Source organism: Orcinus orca, chromosome 3 (assembly GCF_937001465.1).
Source record: "Orcinus orca chromosome 3, mOrcOrc1.1, whole genome shotgun sequence".
Lineage (NCBI taxonomy): Eukaryota > Metazoa > Chordata > Mammalia > Artiodactyla > Delphinidae > Orcinus > Orcinus orca.
Genome location: NC_064561.1, coordinates 154388321 through 154413808, shown reverse-complemented (window position 1 = coordinate 154413808; position 25488 = coordinate 154388321). Strand labels below are relative to the sequence as shown.

Genomic DNA, 25488 nt, shown 5'->3' with positions numbered 1-25488 from the left:
CTGTATTCCACCATTCTCCTTCCTGGGTGTATAGAATATACCAGATGGAAGTCTCTCTGTTCAGCAGAGTCCCCAGAGTGTTGTAAGGTGCTCCTGCTAGCTCCAGAACCTGCCAGGTTAACTCAACTATTTAATACAGATTAATGTTTTCTTATTGTTTGAGGATTGTGGGGATGTGTAACCTTCTTTTAAAGACTAAAAGCAAAAAGGTTAGTCTTACAAAGTTCTTCCAGTATAAGCAGGTCTCCAATCCAGCCAGTTGTGAATTAGAGCACCTGCCAAAAGTTGGGTTTCAGAGTCAGGGTTGCTGGGGAGAGAATGGGGATTTTTATTGAATTCTCCACTCACCCCACTTGCATCTGGTACTGATTCCTTATTGGACCCAGGGGGCTGAGGCAGGTCTCAGCTGCGGACACTGGGGAAAAGGACAGCAAAGATATTACTTATATGAGTTTTGGCTTTCATTATGAATAGGAATTAGTTAGTAGCCCTATAGAAATACTTCAAAAGTGATTCTTTAAAGAATATTAATTATGCTTTAAATGGCTTGGAAAAGCTATACTCCCCAGCAAGGTGAAGAATGATAGCCACAGATAGAGTTACACTGGAGGGAAAGGAATCACATTGGCTCACTCTCATTAATGTTAATGGATAGTTTCACCCACACACTGGTGGGAAAAAGAATCTGTTGTGAACTGAACTATTTTCAGTCCTGGTGGTTGCTAAATTAATATCTTCTTAAGAAGTCAAGTTATGCTCAGATATACCACAGGGAAACTACCATCTGCTCTAAAGTCACTCTTTAGAGAAGATTCTCCAGGGTTCCTTCTAGCCTACAGATGCTACATCAATCTGGAAAGTAATTTCTAGGAAGCTAGTTCATTATCATGTATCTTTCTACTGTTCTCACAACTACGGCTCTCAAGCTCCCTAGTTAAAAAGTAAAATGTGTTATGTGCATCCCCTTCCCTCCTTCCTTCCCTCCTGCCTCCTTCCTTTCTCTCTCTCTCCCTCCCTCCCCCGCCTCCCTTTCTCCCTTCCTTTTCTTATAGTTATACACTAAGTTTTGCAAACTCTAAACTTGGGGCTGGTTCTTTTTTGCAAAGTTTACTTTCTCTTTTTTTCCTTTCTCATTCCTCTATCAGGTGATGATACATTAAAATTATGGGACATCCGACAGTTTAATAAGCCACTTTTTTCAGCCTCGGGTCTTCCCACCATGTTCCCAATGTAAGTAGCATATTTTTAATATTCGATAAACACAAGAGAATGGAAAAGTAATTTTTTCATCTTCATGTTAATTTATAGTATGTGTCTTACATTTTCTAGAAAAGGGACTTGAAGAGTGATTGAAATAGGTTTTTTGAAAGATGAATTTTTATTTTTCCTTTCATTTCGTACATTCTTCAGAATATAAAATTCTATTTTTGAAGTTGAAATCATGGCTGTTCATGTATTTGTGTGTGTGAATATATATATTGTATGCACACATAGGTCTTGGGGTAGTAAAAACATTTTAAAGAGTTGAATTGTTCTTTTAATAGTGTATAAATGACAGAGTAGGCCTGTCTTTTGTTTTCTTTTAAAATTTGAATCCTCCTACCATTAAAGCAAGTCTTCATAGTTACTGAATATTATATGTCATTTTCTCAATTTTTTCTTATCATCATTTCAATCAGTAATTCGGTAACTGTCACTTATTCAGACTGTCTTGCTCTGGGTAGCTGAACACTGTTATCTGCATTCTACTGAGTTGATAACTGAAGCTTTAAAGATTTTTCTGCAAACAGCTGAGGTTGGGATTTGATCTCTAAGTCCTACAATTGGTGCCTAAGCAAAAATGTCTATTTTGGTAGAAATAAAATTTCTCACCTGTATTAAATAATGACCAACAAGGAGAGTGTGAAGGTAATGGAAGCAGCAAATGGAGGAAGCTGTATAATCTCAGAGCACTAACTCTGACACAGTCTATTGCCCATGGCATTTATCTGTTAAAACAAACAGATGGATAAACAAACATGAATTTATAGCCGATATGAATCTTTTGAGCCTTATGCCTGCTGCAAGTAATGCTAACTAGATAGCGTCTTTGGCTCATGTCTTAGATTATTCACAGTCAGGTGGCCAGACCTCTCATCACAAGAGCTGTTGAATCACAGCCATCAATTAGGTTCCAGCGGTACAAGCTGCTCCTCATTTCATGGTGCTTGACTTGACAAAACTCAAATTGTTTGAGAGGCGGTGCTGATAAAAATAGTTCCCAAACTGATCAAAATAATCACTACTTAGACGTCAGTCATACACTGTCTATTTGTGTATAGACAGGGTCAATGTCTATATTGAGTTTTTCCCACACGTTATTTACATTGAAAGATATTATAATGTATAGAAATTAGAGCACAGATTCTGGAGTCAGGCTGTCTAAGTTCGAATCCCAGCTGTACAACTTACTTTTGTGATCTTGGACAAGGTTTATTTAACCTCTTCCTGCCTCAGTTTCCTAATCAGTAAAATGGGGATAATAGTATCTACTTCATAGGATTATTGTGAGTATTAAGTGAATTAATATAAGTGCCTGACTTACTATAAACCCTATGTAAGAGTTGTCTCTTATTACAGTGAGGTTGTTTATATTTTAACTCATTATCACTGCACTGTTGTGGCATCATAAGCCTATACTTATAAACTCTTTTTGTCTGTAGGACTGACTGCTGTTTCAGTCCAGATGATAAACTCATAGTCACCGGTACGTCTGTTCAAAGGGGATGTGGCAGCGGCAAACTTGTTTTCTTTGAGCGCAGGACTTTCCAAAGGGTGTATGAAATAGACATCACAGATGCGGTATGTGTGTTCTTTCCTCCCAGCCTTGAGAATGAAGTGAAGTTTGCCTCTTAGCCATTTTTGGTTTTGGTTTTGAAACAGAACATAAGTTCTTGCCCTTACAGTACAGTGGTAGCTGCTTTTTTTCTCCAGCACAGGAATTATTAGTACATTGCAGACTGGCTTATCTACACTTTTCCCTCCCCAACCCAATATTTCCTATAGGCCCACACTTTAGTCAGAATTTCAGCTGGGCCTGGGATGTTTACCCGCTCTGCCAACCAATTTGAGGAGAGAAGAAGCTGATCTTCATGTAACGTACAGAAACGAGCTTCCCACAATGTGCATGTTTGTAAGGATTCAGGGATTATGGACAGAAGTGAAACGTTATGCCCTCAGAATGTGATGAAGTGTATCATTGTTTGAAAACTTTGACAGAATTCTCCTTGTTAGAGGTGTCATTAAGGTAAGACTCAGCTTCCACTGAGGTTAATATCTATTTAGTTATTAGAAGTTTAAAACATTTCAGATTTAACTTCCACATCTGAAAAACCCCCCTTTAGTTTTCTTTACATATTTATGTAAGCACTAAAACACCAGCATGCGTGCATTCATTCATTCATTCATTCATGTCTAGAGACTGGAGCCGTATGTAATACAATAATAGTGAAGATTTCCAGAGGAAAATCTGAGCTCCTTTAAAGTCTTTGAAAGTATGTATTAGTATTTAGATGGTAAGGCAAATCATTGTTATTTTTCGAGTATGAAACAGGCCAATTAATGTCTGTGCAAATTTTCTTTGGCTCATAGTCAAATCCTTTAGTAATATCCTGTATCTTAAACAGTGCTTATGTAGATTTCTCCGGTTGTTTCAGCTCTACGTAAACAGTTGAGACATATTATGTACTTAAATGATTCAGACAATTGAACAACTGTTTTTAAATCACCAGCAAAAAGCTCCTGTCTCTAATGTTTTAATATTACTGTGGAGTCTTAAGTTGTAGGCACTAAATTCGAAACCATGGTATAGAGACAATGAACTAACAATGAGACTAATTCTAGATGAGTACTTTAAGTTTTATAGATTCTAATCTCATGACATAATTTGAAATGTGCCAACACTAATAATACTTTTTTGGGGGTGCATCCAGGAGCCAACTAAAACACTAGAATCAAAGAAAAACACTCTTGACTCTATCAACTTTAATCTCAAAAAATAAAATTATTATAATGGGTTGTTCCAGAAGTAAGCTGGTTTTGTTTTGGTTTTTAATGCCTCTCAACGACTATACATCTCAGTATGACTCATGGGGTTGTGTTTTTAAATTATAATTTAAATTGAAATGTAATTAAATTAAGGGATATAGAAGTATGATTGTACTTTTAAAGACATGTGGATGTCATAAGTGTACAGAACACACTGTTTGTTGTGTTGCTCTGAATTGCTTTTCTAACTAGATGCTTTTGTCCATGGCACTTACCACCATCTCATCTATTATATATTTGTTTGTTTTTGTCTGTCTGCTTCCACCAGGATGTACGCCCATGAGGGTAGAAACTTTGTCTGTTTTGTTCACTGCAATATCCCCAATGCTCAGAACAGTGCCTGGCACATAGAAGGTGCTTGTTTATTGAATGAGTGAATGGTATACTTGGGAAGTGCAAGTAATGCATACTGTAGAGCACAGGTGTGTCTTTGGAGAGTGAGGCAGGAGAGAAGTATCTAGAGATGGAAGGGTAAACTGACTTTGTATACCATAATAAAGTGACTTTATCTTATGGTTTTTTGTTTTTCGTTTTTTTTTTTTAAGCAAAGGAATGACATACTCAGATCCAGGTCTTAGACGTTGATTTTTATTGAAGTGTGAAGGTTAGATTTACAAGACGTAGTATTTATTTGTATATGTATAATTTAGGAGACTGGGTCAGTGTTCCCTGCAATTAAAAGAAAACAAAAAAAGATAGCAGGTTTTAGAAGAAAGACAGCGAGTATGTTGTTGGTACGTTGAACTTGAAGTACCTTTAGGACCTCTGGGTGGAGATGTTCAGTGGGCAGATGGGTGGATAACTTTGGTGCTTAGAAGAAAGAAGACACAGTTTTGGGAGGAGTATTTATAGTTCATAGTTGAAATGTTGGTTGCTGATTAGTTTGATCACAGAAAGGGCATGAAGGATGGAGAATATGAGCCCTAGGAAACCAGAGCATTTAAGGGATGAGCAAGTGAAGAGATACAAAGAAAAGAGTGAGGTCATTAAGGAAACAGAATTTATCATATTGAATTATCTTAGAAAAGTCAGAAAACTGATTTTGAGACCCATTTTAATAGATGGATGAAGAGAGAACTTCAAATAGGGACAAAACCACACACCTTAAAGTGGCCTTTTAAATCATTGATTTAGGATTTGTTTGTCTTTTTTTGGTTGTTAACATCAGACAGCATTGTTTTCTGTTTATATTGTAGGACGGTATGCTAAAGGGACTTTAAACTGCCCCTTTGATCCCTATTTTCTCAAGTTTTAAGTCTTCTTGGAATGTAGAAAAATAAACAAATTCATTCTTTGGGATGGATAAAGAGGGGGGACACTTTGCTAGAAGGGCCAAAAAACACCTCTTTTATTTAATTGTATTTTTGTTATGAAAAGCCAGGATTGTCATTTCTTTTGGAAACACCACACTCTGCTATAATAAGGTACTTACTGTATTGAGTTTTAATTTAGCTAAAAGGCAGCATCTCATATTCTTAATATCAACATTTAGTTGTTTGCTTGTTTGACTAGGCACAGGCAGTGGTGCTGTTAGGTCTATCCTAAAGCCATTTACTTCAGTAAAGTATGATTGACTGCATTTTCCCACACCCTTTTCTAAAACTAAATAAATCCCTAGACAGTTATATTCTGGAATGCCAAGCTCAATATAGATAGGGAGCCAAAAATTGTTTTCAGTTAGGGAATGTTAACAATCTATACAATTAATTTCCTAATAACTAAAAACTGTCCTACAATCTTCACAATAAATAGCTTTTTAAAATATAACAATTATATTTTCCATATTTAGTTTTGAAACAAACTTTAAAAATGGTTTTAATTGCACTCTCTGCATTGTCATATGCTCTGAAAATGTTTCTTTCTCTATTCAGTTTAGAGACTCTCAACGCTCTTTGCTAGGAGATGACAAATGTTTACTATTTTTACTGTGTGATGTTTGTACACATTTTACAATTCTGCTGAAATTATTTTTAGGTGTTTCCTTTTCCTAGTCCAATTTTGTTCCCTCAAGTTTAAAAAAAATGCATATCCTCATTTATCATCTACTTCGTTGTAATTTGAATAATGTGCTTAGCCTCTTTTCTAAGATAAATTCCAGAATATAATTTGATCTTGAATTTAAAAGCTCACCTTTGTCTTTGTGTAGATGGGACCCTAGCATGTTTATATATTGTGTAAAAAGCTTCCATTACTCTATTTTATGTGAAAAAGCATAGGAGAGAAGGAATGGACTAAATGTAATTTGGAGATGACCTATCATTTTTTTAAAAGGTAATTATGTTTAGAAGAAACATAGAAATTTTTAAGTCTTTTCAAAGTTCCAGTTATTTCAGGAAATGCTGTGACATAACATTTAAAACTATTATTAGCTTAGTGATTTTTCATCAAACTGTACTTTGTTGCAAAATGATTAATAGGATTTCCTTTTTTACTAATATAAATCAAGGGACATGGTTTATGCAATTGTACTAGTATATTACCATTTATACTCTTTAACCCAAGCATAGTGAAATGAAGTTGTTTTGACCTGGTATTAAGATGGTGGCCTCTTCACCTCAGTTGCTTTGGGCAGTAATTTAAGAGAGAGCAGACATTGCCTTGTGTAGAGAGAAGAAAAAGGTGGAAAGGAAAACAGCCAGAAATTTCACACGTGGTCCCAACTTCTCTTCTAATTTTTTGTTTGTTTACGTAGTTTGGTGAGGGATCTCTGTTTCTGTAAACACTGAATGAACAAAGTGAAGAGAAGAAAAAGAAAAACTAAACCTTTATTTTTAAAACATAGCTATAGCATTTAGCACGGCTACTGAACGGAAGGGAAGGGAAATTTGCTTCGGCATTTTCAACTAGACTGTAGGCATTTCAAAGTTGATTGAGAGTCCTGGTGCCCATATAAGAGAGATAATAGTAAAGGTCTTTTAAGGAAGAAAAAAACTCATTTGTGATAATCTGAAGAATATTTGATTATCTTTAGGAATGCTTTTTAAGCATTGAAGAGAATAGATAGCAAAGAACAAGGATTATCTTAGAGTTTTCTTTCTACCACTACTTGTTCTCTGCAATATCCCTTTCCCGTGGGAGCTGAAATCCGGATTATGCACGCTTACTTACTTACTGCCTATCTACCTACAGGCTGTATCTCTGCCCCTTATTATCGTAGGTATTGGTTGAAAAATACATAATTATTGTCAAAGTTATGTTAATTAAGTAATAGTTTATATATTTACCAAAAGGTGGGGAAAGTGTCTTATTTCAGACATACTTATCCGATTACAGAGATAGCCTACTGCATATATTGAGGAGAAGGTAAGGTCCATATTGTGTAAAAAAAAAAAAGAGATTTCTTTAAAAGAACAAAAATTTCCATAAAAATGCCAACTGTCTTTCCTTCTTTATATAGTTAGGTGAAGTTCTGAAGAGAACTTGAGTTCTCATTATTTTTCTAAACATCATATCTTATCACATTACCCATAGATTATACTGAGATATGACCTTTAAATTAATGAATTTTGATGTCCAAGAAAATTGCTATATGTGTCAATATATAAAATGACATATAACATATAAAATGAAAGGATTAGCACTTCCATTTCACATAAAAAGTTTTTGTGTTCTTATTAGGAGAGAATATTGATATTTTATATCCAAAGAGATTGAATAAGTATAAATGGATATAATGGGGCCATGAAATAATAGACCCTTCATGAATCTAGCTATGTATCTTAATTAATAAGTGTAAGAGACATGCTGACTCTTCAGACTACAATTCCCCCCATGTTATTTGTGCATGTGAATGAGAGAAGAAAGGTCATTCAAATTAATGGATATTCCAAGGAGTCCTCAGAATTGGCTTTGGAATGTGTCTTTGTTCTTATATTTGAATACAGATAATGACTAATATGGGAATTTACTTCAAACTTAATGAGTTAATGAAGCTGTGCCTGTGAAAGCTTGTCTCTGAAGGAGCTGAAGAACTCAACTGTTCTTCCATTTTGTACTGGGAATAGACTAATGATCTGTCTTACTGATATAAAGTCCCAGCTCAGGCCGAATCACACGTCTTTAAGCGTTTTCTAGAAATAAAGGATTCAAGCGGTGTCTTTGCCCAGTCAGGATCGCATAAGGAATAGTAGTACAACAGTGCATTAAGTAGACTTCCCTGTGCTATACAGCATGTTCCCATCAGTTGTCTATTTTATACATAGTATCAATAGTGTCTATGTGTCAATCCCTATCTCCCAATTCCTCCCACCCCACCCCTTTCCCCCTTGGTATCCATACATTTATTCTCTACGTCTGTGTCTCTGTGTCTGCTTGGTAATTAAGGTCATCTATACCATTTTTCTGGATTCCACATATATGCGTTAATATACGATATTTGTTTTTGTGACTTACTTCACTCTATATGACACTCTTTAGGTCCATCCACGTCTCTACAAATGACCCAGTTTCGTTCCTTTCTGTGGCTGAGTAATATTCCATTGTTTGTATGTACCACATCCATATCCATTCTTTTTTTTTTTCATACCCATTCTTAATCCATTCCTTTGTTGATGGACATTTAGGTTTTCTTTAAGTAGCGAAGAAAAGAGATGCCATTGGGTTATGATGGAAAAAAATATTACATTTTTACCACTTTTGTGATTTGACTTACTAAACCCTTTCTTCAGATTCAGTAACTGGACCTCAGCTGGAGTCCCCTGCTGAGTTAGCCTCACAGTGTCCAGGATGGGAGTAGTGTCCATAAGATGTGATTAAATTACTTTTCATTGCACCTAAAGGTATCATGCTGTGGATGTTCCAGGACGGTAGTTCTCAGGATTTAAAGAGTGCACTTGAGTGTTCATCTGTAGGCATGTGAGAATAGAGAGGAAAGAAACCACCAATTTCATGATGGTTTAACTGTTAATATGTACCTTATCAAGTCTTAAAATGCTTTACGTAGGGAAAATGAAAGGAACAAGCTTAGTGCTGATTATTTTTTATTATTTTTAAAGTGCACAGTTCTGTGATTTTTAACCCCTATAGATTCCTGTAGTTCCATCAATACAATCAGGATACAGAACAGTTAGTTCCATCACCCCCTAAAAACTCCTTTGTGCCATCCCTCTATAGTTACCCTCTTACCCCCTCCCTCGCTCTCCACTCCTTATCCCTGGCATTCACTGGTCTGTTCTCCATCACTATAGTGTTGACTTTTCAAGAATGTCATACAAATGGACTTATATAGTGTGTAACCTTTTTAGATCAACTTCTTTCAGCAGAATCCTTTGAGACTCATCCCGGTTAGTTGTGCATATCAATAACTTGTTACATTTTATTGCTGAATAGTATTCCACTGTATGGATATAGCACAGTGTTTCTATCTACTAAAGGACATTTGATTATTTCTAATTTTTGGAGATTACGGATGGAGCTGCTGTAAGCATTCGTATAGAGGTAAGTTTCCTTTTCCCTAGGGCAAATACCTAAGAGTAGGCTTGCTGGGTCATATAGTGAGTGTATATTTATTTTTATGAGAAACTCCAAGCCATCTTCAGATTAACAATGTCATTTTGTATTCCCACCAACAGTGTATGTGTTTTTTACTTACTCTGCATCCTCACCAACACTTTGTATGGTAACATTTTTTATTTTATACATTCTAATAGGTGTGTGGAGTGGTTATAATGTGAATTTTCCTAATGGCCAGTGATGTTGAATATCTTCATGTGTCCATTTTCCATAGTTGTATTCTCTTGGGTGAAATGCCTCTTCAAGTCTTTGGCCCTGTTTTAAATGAGGTTGTTTGTTTCTTACTATTAATTTTGAGAGTCCTCTATATATTCTAGATACCAAGTTCTTGGGCTATTCTCTCCCAGTATGTTGCTTGTTTTTTTCTTTTTCTTAATAGAGTCTTTTACAAGGCAAAATACATTATTTTTTTTAACCTCTTTATTGGAGTATAATTGCTTTACAATGGTGTTAGTTTCTGCTTTATAACAAAGTGAATCACTTATACGTATACATATGTTCCCACATCTCTTCCCTCTTCCGTCTCCCTCCCTCCCACCCTCCCTATCCCACCCCGCTAGGTGATCACAAAGCACCGAGCTGATCTCCCTGTGCTATGCGGCTGCTTCCCACTAGCTATCAATTTTACATTTAGTGTACTTATGTCCACGCCACTCTCTCACTTTGTCAAAGCTTACCCTTCCCCATCGCCATATCCTCAAGTCCATTCTCTAGTAGGTCTGTCTCTTTATTCCCGTCTTGCCCCTAGGTTCTTCATGACCATCTTTTTTTTTTTTAGATTCCATATATATATGTGTTAACATACGGTATTTGTTTTTCTCTTTCTGACTTACTTTGTATGACAGACTCTAGGTCCATCCACCTCACTACGAATAACTCAATTTTGTTTCTTTTTATGGCTGAGTAATATTCCATTGTACATATATGTGCCACATCTTCTTTATCCATTCGTCTGTTGATGGACACTTAGGTTGCTTCCATGTCCTGGCTATTGTAAATAGAGCTGCACTGAACATTGTGGTCCATGACTCTTTTTGAATTATGGTTTTCTCAGTGTATATGCCCAGTAGTGAGATTGCTGGGTCGTATGGTAGTTCTATTTTTAGTTTTTTAAGGAACCTCCATACTGTTCTTCATAGTGGCTGTATCAATTTACATTCCCACCAACAGTGCAGGAGGGTTCCCTTTTCTCCACACCCTCTCCAGCATTTATTGTTTGTAGATTTTTTGATGATGGCCATGCTGACCGGTGTGAGATGATATCTCATTGTAGTTTTGATTTGCATTTCTCTAATGATTAATGATGTGAGCATTCTTTCATGTGTTTGTTGGCAATATGTATATCTTCTTTGGAGAAATGTCTATTTAGATCTTCTGCCCATTTTTGGATTGGGTTGTTTGTTTTTTTTTGATATTGAGCTGCATGAGCTGCTTGTAAATTTTGGAGATTAATCCTTTGTCAGTTGCTTCATTTGCAAGTAGTTTCTCCCATTCTGAGGGTTGTCTTTTTGTCCTGTTTATGGTTTCCTTTGCTGTGCAAAAGCTTTTCAGTTTCATTAGGTCCCGTTTGTTTATTTTTGTTTTTATTTCCACTTCTCTAGGAGGTGGGTCAAAAAGGAGCTTGCTGTGATGTATGTCATAGACTATTCTTCCTATATTTTCCCCTAAGAGTTTGATAGTGTCTAGCCTTACATTTAGCTCTTTAATCCATTTTGAGTTTATTTTTGTGTATGGTGTTAGGGAGTGTTCTAATTTCATACGTTTACATGTACCTGTCCAGTTTTCCGAGCACCAGTTACTGAAGAGGCTCTCTCTTCTCCACTGTGTATTCTTGCCTCCTTTATCAAAGATAAGGTGAACATATGTGTGTGGGTTTATCTCCGGGCTTTCTATCCTGTTCCATTGATCTATATTTCTGTTTTGGTGCCAGTACCATACTATCTTGATTACTGTAGCTTTGTAGTATAGTCTGAAGTCAGGAAGCCTGATTCCTCCAGCTCCGTTTTTCTTTCTCAAGATTGCTTTGGCTATTCGGGGTCTTTTGTGTTTCCATACAAATTGTGAATTTTTTTGTTCTAGTTCTGTGAAAAATGCCAGTGGTAGTTTGATAGGGATTGCACTGAATCTGTAGATTGCTTTGGATAGTAGAGTCATTTTCACAATGTTGATTCTTCCAATCCAAGAACATGGTATATCTCACCATCTCTTTGTATCATTTTTAATTTCTTTCCTCAGTGTCTTATAAGTTTCTGCATGCAGGTCTTTTGTCTCCTTAGGTAGGTTTATTCCTAGATATTTTATTCTTTTTGTTGCAGTGGTAAATGGGAGTGTTTCCTTAATTTCACTTTCAGATTTTTCATCATTAGTGTATAGGAATGCTAGAGATTTCTGTGCATTACTTTTGTATCCTGCTACTTTACCAAATTCATTCACTAGATCTAGTAGTTTTCTGCTAGCATCTTTAGGATTCTCTATGTATAGTATCATGTCATCTGCAAACAGTGACAGCTTTACTTCTTCTTTTCCGATTTGGATTCCTTTTATTTCTTTTTCTTCTCTGATTGCTGTCGCTAACACTTCCAAAACTATGGTGAATAATAGTGGTGAGAGTGGGCAACCTTGTCTTGTTCCTGATCTTTGTGGAAATGGTTTCAGTTTTTCACCATTGAGGACGATGTTGGCTGTGGGTTTGTCATATGTGGCCTTTATTATGTTGAGAAAAGTTCCCTCTATGCCTACTTTCTGGAGGGTTTTAATCATAAATGGGTGTTGAATTTTGTCAAAAGCTTTCTCTGCATCTATTGAGATGATCATATGGTTTTTCTCCTTCAATTTGTTAATATGGTTTATCACATTGATTGATTTGCATATAGTGAAGAATCCTTGCATTCCTGGGATAAACCCCACTTGATCATGGTGTATGATCCTTTTAATGTGTTGTTGGATTCTGTTTGCTAGTATTTTGTTGAGGATTTTTGCATCTATGTTCCTCAGTGATAATGGCCTATAGTTTTCTTTCTTTGTGACATTTTTGTCTGGTTTTGGTATCAGGGTGATGGTGGCCTCATAGAATGAGATTGGGAGTGTTCCTCCCTCTGCTATATTTTGGAAGAATTTGAGAAGGATAGGTTTTAGCTCTTCTCTAAATGTTTGATAGAATTCGCCTGTGAAGCCATCTGGTCCTGGGCTTTTGTGTGTTGGAAGATTTTTAATCACAGTTTCAGTTTCAGTGCTTGTGATTGGTTTGTTTATATTTTCTATTTCTTCCTGGTTCAGTATCGGAAGGTTGTGCTTTTCTAAGAATTTGTCCATTTCTTCCAGGTTGTGCATTTTATTGGCATATAGTTGCTTGTAGTAATCTCTCATGATCCTGTGTATTTCTGCAGTGTCAGTTGTTACTTCTCCTTTTTCATTTCTAATTCTATTGATTTGAGTCTTCTCCCTTTTTTTCTTGATGAGTCTGGCTAATGGGTTATCCATTTTGTTCATCTTCTCAAGGAACCAGCTTTTAGTTTGATTGACCTTTACTGTCGTTTCCTTCATTTCTTTTTCATTTATTTCTGATCTGATCTTTATGATTTCTTTCCTTCTGCTAACTTTGCGGGTTTTTTGTTCTTCTTTCTCTAATTTCTTTAGGTGCAAGGTTAGGTTGTGTTTTCGAGATGTTTCCTGTTTCTTAAGGTAGGATTTTATTGCTATAAACTTCCCTCTTAGAGTTGCTTTTGCTGCATCCCATAGGTTGTGGGTCGTCATGTTTTCATTGTCTTTTGTTTCTAGGTATTTTTTGATTTCCTCTTTGATTTCTTCAGTGATCTCTTGATTATTAAATACTATATTGTTTAGCCTCCATGTGTTTATATTTCTTACAGATTTTTTCCTGTAATTGATATCTAGTCTCATAGCATTGTGGTCAGAAAAGATACTTGACACAATCTCAATTTTCTTAAATTTACCAAGGCTTGTTTTGTGACCCAAGATATGATCTATCCTGGAGAATGTTCCATGAGCACTTGAGAAGTATGTGTATTCTGTTGTTTTTGGATGGAATGTCCTATAAATATCAATTAAGTCCACCTTGTTTAATGTATCATTTAAAGCTTTTGTTTCCTTATTTATTTTCATTTTGAATGATCTGTCCATTGGTGAAAGTGGGGTGTTAAAGTCCCCTACTATGATTGTGTTACTGTCGATTTCCCCTTTTATGGCTGTTAGTGTTTGCCTTATGTATTGAGGTGCTCCTATGTTGGGTGCATAAATATTTCCAATTGTTATATCTTCTTCTTGGATCAATCCCTTGATCATTTTGTAGTGTCCTTCTTTGTCTCTTGTAGTAGTCTTTATATTAAAGTCTATTTTGTCTGATATGAGAATTGCTACTCCAGCTTTCTTTTGATTTCCATTTGCATGGAATATCTTTTTCCATCCCCTCACTTTCAGTCTGTATGTGTCCCTAGGTCTGAAGCGGGTCTCTTGTAGACAGCATATATACGGGTCTTGTTTTTGTATCCATTCAACCAGTCTATGTCTTTTGGTTGGAGCATTTAATCCTATTACATTTAAGGTAGTTACCGATATGTATGTTCCTATTCCCATGTTCTTAATTGTTTTGGGTTTGTTATTGTAGGTCTTTTCCTTCTCTTGTGTTTCCTGCCTAGAGAAGTTCCTTCAGCATTTGTTGTAAAACTGGTTTGGTGGTGCTGAATTCTCTTAGCTTTTGCTTGTCTGTAAATGTTTTAATTTCTCCATCAAATCTGAATGAGATCCTTGCTGGGTAGAGTAATCTTGGTTGTAGGTTTTTCCCTTTCATCACTTTAAATATGTCCTACCACTCCTTTCTGGCTTGCAGAGTTTCTGCTGAAAGATCAGCTGTTAACCTTATGGGTATTCTGTTATGTGTTATTTGTTGGGTTTTCCCTTGCTGCTTTTAATATTTTTTCTTTGTATTTAATTTTTGATAGTTTGATTAATATGTGTCTTGGCATGTTTCTCCTTGGATGTATCCTGTATGGGACTCTCTGTGCTTCCTGGACTTTATTAACTATTTCCTTTCCCATATTAGGGAAGTTTTCAGCTATAATCTCTTCAAATATTTTCTCAGTCTCTTTCTTTTTCTCTTCTTCTTCTGGGACCCCTATAATTTCCAATGTTGGTGTGTTTAATGTGGTCCCAGAGGTCTCTGAGACTGTCCTCAATTCTTTTCATTCTTTTTTCTTTATTCTGCTCTGCAGTAGTTATTTCCACTATTTTATCTTCCATGTCGCTTCTCCGTTTTTCTGCCTCAGTTATTCTGCTATTGTTCCCTTCTAGAGAATTTTTAATTTCATTTATTGTGTTGTTCATCACTGTCTGTTTGCTCTTTAGGTCTTCTAAGTCCTTGTTAAATGTTTCTTGTATTTTCTGTATTCTATTTCCAAGATTTTGGATCATTTTTACTATTGTTATTGTGAATTCTTTTTCAGGTAGACTGCCTATTTCCTCTTCATTTGTTAGGTCTGGTGGGTTTTTGCCTTGCTCCTTCATCTGCTGTGTGTTTCTCTGTCTTCTCATTTTGCTTACCTTACTGTGTTTGGGGTCTCCTTTCCTCAGGCTGCAGGTTTGTAGTTCCCGTTGTTTTTGGTGTCTGTCCGCAGTGGCTAAAGTTGGTTCAGTGGGTTGTGTAGGCTTCCTGGTGGAGGGGACTAGTGCCTGTGTTCTGGTGGATGAGGCTGGGTCTTTTCTTTCTGGTGGGTAGGTCCACGTCTGGTGGTGTGTTGGGGTGTCTGTGGCCTTAGGATGATTTTAGGCAGCCTCTCTGCTAATGATGGGGTTGTGTTCCCATCATTGCTAATGGATGGGGTTGTGTTAATGGATGCTAATGGATGGGGTTGTGTTCCTGTCTTGCTAGTTGTTTGGCCTAGGGTGTCCAGCACTGTAGCTTGCTGGTCATTGAGTGAAGCTGGGTCTTGGCGTTGAGATGGAGATCTCTGGGAGATTTTTGCCGTTTGATATTACATGGAGCTGGGAGGTCTGTTGTGGACCAGTGTCCTGAACTTGGCTCTCCCGCCTCAGTGGCACAGCCTTGACGCCTGGCTGGAGCACCAAGAGCCTTTCATCCACACGGCTCAGAATAAAAGGGAGAGAAAAAAGAGAGAAAGAAAGAATGAAGATAATATAAAATAAAATAAAGGAAAGTTATTAAAATAAAAAATAATTACGAAGAAAAATTTTTAAAAAGTAAAAAAAAAAAAACAACGTACAGACAGAACCCTAAGACAAATGGTAAAAGCAAAGCTATACAGACAAAATCATACCCAGAAGCATACACATACATACTCTCAAAAAGAGAAAAAGGGAAAAAATATCTATATATCTTTGCTCCCAAAGTCCACCTCCTCAATTTGGGATTATTCGTTGTCTATTCAGGTATTCCACAGGTGCAGGGTACATCACGTTGATTGTGGAGATTTAATCCTCTGCTCCTGAGGCTGCTGGGAGAGATTTCCCTTTCTCTTCTTTGTTTGCACAGCTCCAGGGGTTCAGCTTTGGATTTCGACCCACCTCTGCCTGTAGGTCACCTGAGGGCGTCTGTTCTTCGCTCATACAGGACGGGGTAAAGGAGCCACTGATTCGGGTGCTCTGGCTCACTCAGGAGAGGGGGGGAGGGAGGGGCACGGAATGTTGGGCCGGCCCACGGAGGCAGAGGCCATTGTGACATTGCACCAAACTGTGTGTTCTTCCGGAGAAGTTGTCCCTGGATCCTGGGACCCTGGCAGTGGCGTGCTGCACAGGCTCCCAGACAGGGAGGTTGGATAGTGACCTGTGCTTGCACACAGGCTTCGTGGTGGTGGCGGCAGCAGCCTTAGTGTCTCATGCCCGTCTCTGGGGTCCGCGCTGATAGCTGCGGCTCACGCCTGTCTCTGGAGGTACTTTTAAGTGGCACCCTGAATCCCCTCTCCTTGCGCACCAGGAAACAAATAGGCAGGAAAAAGTCTTGCCTCTTCGGCAGCTCCAGACTTTTTCCTGGACTCCCTCCCGGCTAGCCGTGGCGCACTAGCCCCCTTCAGGCTGTGTTCACGCAGCCAACCCCAGTCCTCTCCCTGGGATCCGACCGAAGCCCGAGCCTCAGTTCTCAGCCCCCGCCCGCCCCGGCGGGTGAGCAGACAAGCCTCTCGGGCTGGTGAGTGCCGGTCGGCACTGATCCTCCGTGCGGGAATCTCTCTGCTTTGCCCTCTGCACCCCTGTTGCTGTGCTCTCCTCCGCGGCCCCGAAGCTCCCCGCCCTCCAACACCCGCAGTCTCCGCCCACGAAGGGGCTTCCTAGTGTATGGAAACCTTTCCTCCTTCACAGCGCCCTCCCACTGGCGCAGGTCCCGTCCCTATCCTTTTGTCTCTGTTTATTCTTTTTTCTTTTGCCCTACCCAGGTACGTGGTGAGTTTCTTGCCTTTTGGGAGGTCTGAGGTCTTCTGCCAGTGTTCAGTAAGTGTTCTGTAGGAGTTGTTCTGCATTTAGATGTATTTCTGATGTATTTGTGGGGAGGAAGGTGATCTCCGCGTCTTACTCTTCCACCACCTTGAAGCTCCTCCAGAATACTTTAATTTTGGTAAAGTCTAATTTATCAGTTTTTTATTTTGTAGAATGTAGCTTTGGTGTCACATCTAAGAATTCCTTGACTGACTCCAGGTTACACAGATTTTCTTCTAAAAGTTCTATGGTTTAATGTGGTTCATTTTGGGTGTGTGGTTTATTTTGAGCTAACCTTTGTGTAATAGAGTGAGATATAGGTTGAATCAAGGCCAGGACTAGGGTCAAACTCAAGCACAAAATTGAAGGAGGTATCAAAAAACTCAGTAATCAAAGCAAATTAACATTTTAATGCAATATTATAAAAAATAAGAATTAATGCATAAAATTCATGATGAGTAAAATTCCAGTGCTTTAAATAAAAATGGGATCAGTAACAGCGCTATGCCAAGCTGTATTGAAGCCCGAGGCAAAAGGAAAATTCAGTTGAACTGAGGCTGCCTTAATTTAAACTTTTGATCTTTTGTTCATTACAGGTTTTTTTGTAGGGGGGGATAGGGTGGAGTACCAGAGTGGGGAAATAGTAAACTCACTGCTGCCTTAGTGATACTTTGAATTCTGGGCTAATTCCCCGGTCCACCTACTGCTATTTAGTTTTCAGAAACCTGAAATTTAGGTTTTATAACTGCATTCAGAGGGAGAGACTGAGTGGAATGTGATCCCTGTATCTCACCCAGCACCAGGAGATTTTTTTTTTTTTTTTTTTTGTGGTATGCGGGCCTCTTACTGTTGTGGACTCTCCCGTTGCGGAGCACAGGCTCCGGACGTGCAGGCTCAGCGGCCATGGCTCACGGGCCCAGCTGCTCCGCGGCATGTGGGATCTTCCTGGACCGGGGCATGAACCCATGTCCCCTGCATCGGCAGGCGGACTCTCAACCACTGCGCCACCAGGGAAGCCCAGGAGATTTTCTTTTAATTAAAAAAATCATAACTGTGGTGGAAAACTATGTGAAATAAATAATGAAATTGCAGCAAATGTGCCTAGGAGGAAGCTTGAAGATCACTGCACATTTGCAAGGACGTTCACATTATAGAAAATAAAATAATGTCTTTGATCCTAGTGCGAGTCCCCTCTGCTACACTGGTGATAGGTTCCCTTCACATAAGTATGCCACAGGCAAAGCTGCTGGCTTTTGCTTCATCAGCTGCCATCTGGCATCAGGCATACGTTGCTCCGTGTCTCGATATTATCTTCCAGAGTCCATCTTGCCTACCTGAGGACCACGGCTCAACTCTCCTATATGAAAATTAGACTTTAACAGAAGAGTTTACAACCTCCCTAAGAGTTCATTTCTATTTATGAAATCCCATACCATCATATCTTTTTTTTTTTTCATTATTTTTAGGCTCACATTCTCATGCTTAGAGCCCACATCCTTTACTCTAGTCCTCAAGGAATTGGAGAACAGCTGGTCAACATCCTCTATTTCCTTTAAGATTATAAAGTTGCTGTTCTGTCTTCTCTTGTCTAAGTGAACCAGACTTAGTTGTTGTTGTTTTAACCTTTCCTTGTGGGTCATATTTTCTCAACACTTCTGTTATCTTTGGTACTCTTCTTCTCAGACATTTCTGGATTTTCCAGTGACCGAATTGGAGTAAGGGACTCCTTGGTTCCCTGTGGGTGGGAAGGGCATTATATTCCTGTGGTGAGAACAATGTATGGCACATGGTAGGTGTTTGGTGAAAATGTGTTTGTTAATTTTGCTTTACCTTCTGTTATATTTTATTATAGTATGTTCTTATCGGGACTTACTATAATGGCCTATTCCATACCAGCTTCTCTTGTTTTTGTTTTTTGTGAATAGTTTTTTCTAATTAATTTGGAATTTCAGAGCATAAATATGTTTTCTTTTAGATTTGATGAAAGAAGTACAAATTTTAATTGTCTCCTTCTTTAAAACTTGAGATGATCTTTTTTCAGACCTACTAAAAATAGCTATGTTTTGATTTCAGTGGAGGAAGCAAGTTTACTGTGGATGCTTAAAATACTGGTAATCTAAAACTGTAATGAATATAATTTGTTTTGGTCGTTATACTGTTAATGAATATGATCTGTTTCCTGGATCTCTTTTGTAGAACACACTCTGCTTTGAAGTAAAAATTATTTCTTGGAATTTGTCACTGTATTTTATCAAAATTCTAATCTTTATTCTTCCTTAGAAGACGAATTCTGATGTGCTTATCATTTCATTTCTATTCTCATTTCCAGTCTCTTTTAAAAGAACAATTTATAAATTTAACCAGTAGACTCTTAGTTCAGGAGCAGTTATTTAGAGTCTCTATTCAACATTTTCTTCTTTGAAATAACGTTTGCTGCAGGAATCCAGATTCAAAGCCTATAGTGAGTTGTCTTTTCCTATAATTATCTGTCTGACAGTGATCTCATTTGGGGAGTTACAATTAGATGAAGAACCTATCACATCCTGCTTCAGGCTTCATAAATCATTGAAGGCGGAAGAATGAGGACTAAAATCAGGGCTTGTCCAGTTTAGTACTTTATTCCTTTTCTAGTGTCATTTAACCCTGCAACATGCTGTATTAAAAGGCATCTACTACTTATTTGGTGTCAGCAGTCTCATGGAAATGTTTTCTGTTTACTATTTTGCTTCTATTTCTAGTCCTTCAAAGCAATAGAAACAGTCAATGTTTCCCTTTTGATTAGTTAGAAACTTTTTTTTTCTTCTCTACACAAGAGTTTGGTGTTTTATTGAATTGGCATTTAAACATATCTATACTTCCTAGTATAGACATAATTGCCACGAATGGCAAAACTGGGTGAAGAATCACCTACTAGATAACACGACCCTGAAGGAGAAACATACTTGATGCTATAAAATATCAAGAAAAGAGAACTTGATTTTGCAGATATGTAAATTTTGTAGGTGTTCAAAATGACACGCTATTCTTTATAAAATGTATAAAGTATAATACAGTAATGACCAGTGCTCTGTTGTCCAAACCCAGCACCATATTACATCACACTGGTAGAAGACCAAGTGAAGGACTTATATGTCTTGTAAGATTTTCTACCACGGATTTTCCTCTCCCAACCAGAATTTGATGAACGATCTTTGGTAACAAGTTTTCCGGCTGTTCTATCAGAATTCTGGCCAGACTTTCACAGTTTATATTAGTGTGGGGAAGAAAGACTTCTATAATTAACACATGTCCCAAGATAGTGTTTTTTCCTTTTTTGGAGTGATAGATAATGCTGTGTCTTGTATGATGAGGGGTTGTGAGACCCCCAAAGGGCTAAATTTTTTAAAAGAGTATGATTTGTAAAACATCTTTACCTATACTATATTAAGACAAATAGTGCTTTACGTATCCTGTATAGTTCATCTTCGAAGATTCAGCTTTTTCTTTAATTTTTGGTTCTACATACTTGATGATTTCCAAGATCTGATCATATATATTTCTTATCTAGTAGTTAGGGATTTCAAGCTTTATCCATTTGTGCTTTGTTTATTTATATAAAGAAAAGATTTATGGTTATTATCTTTATTCCCATCTCGAACTACTTATAAATGAAGAATGGTAAAGGGGTCTGGGTCTGTGTAGATTAGATCGAGAGAGATGGCCTTAGGTACTGCTTCCCAAGCTCTTTCACAAGCTGGTCCTCATGATAGATGATAATGTGTGATATAGCAGACAAACCCACTCTTTGCTGGAACTGACTTGCCTGAGGCTCCAGTGCCCCAGGCCCCTCTCAAGCCTGCGCGGCTCCATATCTTGACACACTTGATCCATCCTGTGCCCACCAGTAGGAAGTTCTACAAGAATATTGGGAATGTGCCTCAGTAAGCGCTGCTGCTTTTTGTTTTTTTTAATTTTTGAATTTCATTTTATTTATTTTTTTTACAGGAGGTGCTTATTAGTAATCCGTTGTTGTTGTTGTTGTTTTTTCGGTACGCGGGCCTCTCACTGTTGTGGCCTCTCCCGTTGCGGAGCACAGGCTCCAGACACGCAGGCTCAGCGGCCATGGCTCACGGGCCCAGCCGCTCCACGGCACGTGGGATCTTCCCGGACCGGGGCACGAATCCGCGTCCCCTGCATCGACAGGTGGACTCTCAACCACTGCACCACCAGAGAAGCCCAGTGATCCATTTTATACATATTAGTGTATACATGTCAATCCCAATCTCCCAATTCATCCCACCACCACCACCACCCCCAGTCACTTTCCCCCCCTTGTTGTATTTGCCTTGTAGGATCCACCACTGGTGTCACTCACCCTGTGGACTCCAGCTTCCAGCCTCTTATTTGTTTCCTGCTCCCAGACTGTCATTAATAAGAATAATTACCAGATTTTTTTTTCAATCATTATTTGTGCTTTTTTTTTTTTTTTTTTTTTTTTGCCTCTGTAAGTTCTTCTCAAATAGCAGATTGGAGCAAACTAACATTTAGTGTTTTGAATTAGAGGAAGAAAATTGTATTTAATTTTCTTACCCAAGAGACCTTCCATTTTCTCTGAGATCTTTTTCTCGTGATGAAGTTCTTTAGGCAAGTTTATTATCAGATACAGATGTGATTCATTTTGTGCCAAGGACAATTACCAGGTTCCAGATTCTTGCTGCTTGAGCAGTTACCTTAATTTTAGAGCAGAGGCTGTAAATAAACTGATTTTAATAAAGGCATTTTTCCATCCGTTTGGTAGGACTTAATTTGTTAATTAGATACCAGTTTTAAAAAGCATAATCTGTGCATCTGTATCAAATATTTATGGCAGGAATAGAGCAACACTTTTCCTTGTTTGTTTGTTTTTTTTGCAGCAACCCGTACATTTATAAAAGTGCCATGGCATTTTTTTCTTTTCACCATTGAGCTTCTATCTGGTTTATCAGAGAGAGAATTGTTTGGGGCAGGGAAGGGGGAAGATTAAGAAGATTTCCAGCAAAGAGTGATAATTGCTACAAGTCTGGCCCTATGGTGGAAGTTCCTTAGAGTTGGAGGAATGTGGAGGAGGAAACAAGGATAGGCACGTGCTCACTTATAAGAGCAGAGAAAATGTCTTTAATCGTTTTTATTTGAGGGATGTCTCCATGGAGATCAGGTGGGTGTTGAGGAGTCTTATTTATTGTAGACTAAGGCTTACTCACCAGGTTTGCTTCCTGAACTTTAGAGGAATGAAACTAAGCCCGATGGCCCATGCACGCTGCAAAATCATCCAAGTTTGGGAAAAGCAAGGCTTTGGGAGGACAGGACAAATAGCCTGGAAGAGTTTAAAGATTTCCCATCTTGCTCTTCTACCTCCCTGGCTCAATATTTTAATGTGGAAAGCAGTTTTTCTTTCTCTGTGAAATAAAACTTGGGCTTGTGCAAATCCAAAGAAAATTCTTTCTCCAGTACCTTTCCATTTTCATCTGCCTTCTTTTTATTTGCTTTGGACTCGCATCTTGATCTGTGTTCTTAGTTTTGGGGATCAGCATATACATGGCCTTTCAGATGTATTGGGTAGTCCTGAGGGTGTCCACGACCGTAAGACTGCCTCTACACAAGTGTGCAAAACTGTGTGACAGTCTCCTCCCCAGACAGGTGTTAGGCTCTTTATTTGAAATTTTGGAAAATGCTCCTTCTCCCAAGGAATCACTGGGTTAGCTTATCCATTCTTGTACTATGTGACAAAAACCAAACATGAAAAAACCAGATGGAGTTTCTTTTACAGTGTGGGTCAGCAGCTGCGAAGGATCAAGAAATGGTGTTTCATCATAATCATGATTAAGATATAAAATTATGAAGGATGTTAGGCTTCTTTTAGCATGTGAAGTAGAATAAGGGTGGTGTTTAGATATGTGCATTACGGATGCCTAAGATGTTATGCAGGCATTGATTTCTTTTATAGTAACATTTGTGAACTGGGGTAGTAGTTCCTTTTTCCTTCCTTATGATTTTAGTAATACCATCTGCTTTTTAGTATAAACTTGCTAAGACTTCTCTTTCTGGGTCAGGTGGGTTTGGAGATGATTTTAAATCTGCCACATCCCTTCCTCCCCATCATCTTCTAAAACAGGCCTTTGCATAATTAGGTGGTATAAAGAAATGAGCACTGGAGTTGGGAAAACCTCCCTGCTGAGCCCAGCTCCTCTGTGTACAAGTTATGTGACCTTGGGAAAGTTACCCAGCCTTCTACAAGCCTCAGTTTCTTCTTCTTGTGAAATGGGGGTGAGATAACTAATTTTGTAGTGTTGCTGTGAGGATTCAACTACTTTAAATAACATAAAGTTGCAGATACCTAATAGTTCCTTTCCTACCATGTCCTAAAATATAAATTTATTTCTCTCATTGATTTCCTCCTCTTCTCCTTATTTGCTTCCATGATTTCACTTAAAGTAAGTGAAACAAAACCACAGAAATAAATTATTTGGAATTTTTTGTGGCCTTTTTACTTTTGTAGAGGGGTAATTCCAAAATTCCTGTTTTGGAATCTTGACACTGCCTTTTGTACACAAAGTGCTTTCTTCTTCTCTGCCCCCCACCCCCTCTTTTTTCTCTGGTCTTCACAGAGAAGAAAGATCTCTGTGTTGAGCACATGAAAGTCTTGTAACTCCTTGTCATCTTGCTTATGCTCTCCATCGCCAGTTACTGTCTCTTTGTGGCTGCTGCTAGAGCTGAGCACTTTTGGGGCAGACTGTGGTTCCTCTGCACTGCCAGATTATCTAAAATGACAGTAGGTTTTGGTTTAAAAGGCTAAACTGGGACTTCCCTGGTGACGCAGTGGTTAAGAATCTGCCTGCCAATGCAGGGAACGTGGGTTTGAGCCCTGGTTCGGGAAGATCCCACATGCCGCAGAGCAACTAAGCCCGTGCACCACAACTGCTGAGCCTACGCTTTAGAACCCGTGAGCCACAACTCCTGAGCCCGCATGCCACAACTACTGAACCCCACGCACCTAGAGCCCATGCTCCGCAACAAGAGAAGCCACCGCAGTGAGAAGCCCGCGCGCCTCAACGAAGAGTAGCCCCCGCTCACCGCAACTAGGGAAAGCCCGTGTGCAGCAGCAAAGACCAAACACAACCAAAAATAAAAAATAAATAAATTTTAAAAGACTAAACTTAATTTTTATGGTAACATGGGGTTCAGCTTAGGCAGCTAGGGGAAGCCAGTGGTGGTCCCACGTGCTTCGGTAAGATGAAGTAGATTAGTATAAGAATAAAACCCTTTATTGATTTAATTAAGTAAATCAGTATATTAAAATATGCAGACTAACTTCAGAATCTAGTTCTTTGCAGTACAGTGGCCTTCTGCTTTCTCTTTGGTCCATACAGATCTCCTGTCATGACATTTTCCTCTGCTCCTTTAATTCAGATGTGCTCTCTACACTTCATTTGCTGTGTCACTCAGCAAATGTGTACGTCTGAATGTGGCAAGCCCCCAGCTACAGAAGTACCTCTTCAAGAACAGAGGATGGAAGATGTCTTTGGTGGATGGTTGACTGAGTGAATGCATTCCTTCTAAGTAGTTATAGCTCATCTGTCTTCTGATAGCTCCTTGGGCTTCTAGCAGGCACGTGTCCCATTGTTGTTAAGTAAAACCCAGTATGTGTGTTTGACAAGTTAGCAGCGTGGCAGCTCTACTTGCTCCCCAGCCTCGCCGCCGTCTCAGGGGTTGTTTGGTTTGGCAGATGGCCAGCTCTCTGCTATAAGATGCATTTCCTTGACAGGACAAAGTGTGGAGCCGCATTAGCTGCAAAGTTTACGAAGGTTAGCTAAACATACACAATAAATATTAATAAACAAAAAAAGCCCACCCACCTTTGACTTTGAATTCTGTTTCTTCATTCCATGTTTTGGAATCCTTGTAATATTTGATTAATAGCCAGTCTTAGGGTAATTGAGCCTTAAGTATCTTTTACTTAAGTCAGACTGCTCCCAGAGTCTTCATTGGCTGCTTTGGTGACTCACTGCCACAGTGGATGGAGCTCTGGAATGACTGTTTAGTTCAAGCGGTCTCATTTGCCTTCTCCTTGCTTCCATGTAAAAAGCCATGTGTGTGTCTAAGGGCTTTAGAGGGTAAAAGCTGTGAACAGGAATAGAGGTGCAGTGCCCTGAGCTTGGACTCCCTGGAAAGCCATCAGACATTGGTCTGTTGGCCTGGGCCGTTGCCTCTCTCTAACATTTACACCCTCAGCATAGAGGGAGAGAGTAACAGTAACCTGCTGCCCCTGGAAACTGCCTGTTTGGCTGGGTGTCTTGGAATTTACCAGGCCTACACTGTGGATCTTTTCCAATTCTGCACCCTGCTCACTTGAAAACATATTTGAGAACCAGTAATCTTAGACTGCTTAGCCAGATCTCTAGAGAACCAAGGAAGAGAAATAACTTTAATGCTATG

At 38.6% G+C, this 25488-nt stretch overlaps 1 protein-coding gene across 2 annotated transcripts in view; it reads left to right on the top strand.

The window, feature by feature from the left end:
* WDR70 (WD repeat domain 70) overlaps positions 1-25488 on the top strand; it is a 308716-nt gene that overhangs the window by 257837 nt on the left and 25391 nt on the right. Inside the window, exons 12-13 of one of the 2 annotated variants that reach the window (XM_012531649.3) lie at positions 1146-1230; positions 2703-2841. The exons of the other annotated variant lie outside the window; for it this stretch is intronic. Coding sequence (XP_012387103.1) covers positions 1146-1230; positions 2703-2841 — 224 coding nt within the window. The remainder of the gene's footprint in view (positions 1-1145; positions 1231-2702; positions 2842-25488) is intronic. 2 annotated transcript variants of the gene reach the window in all.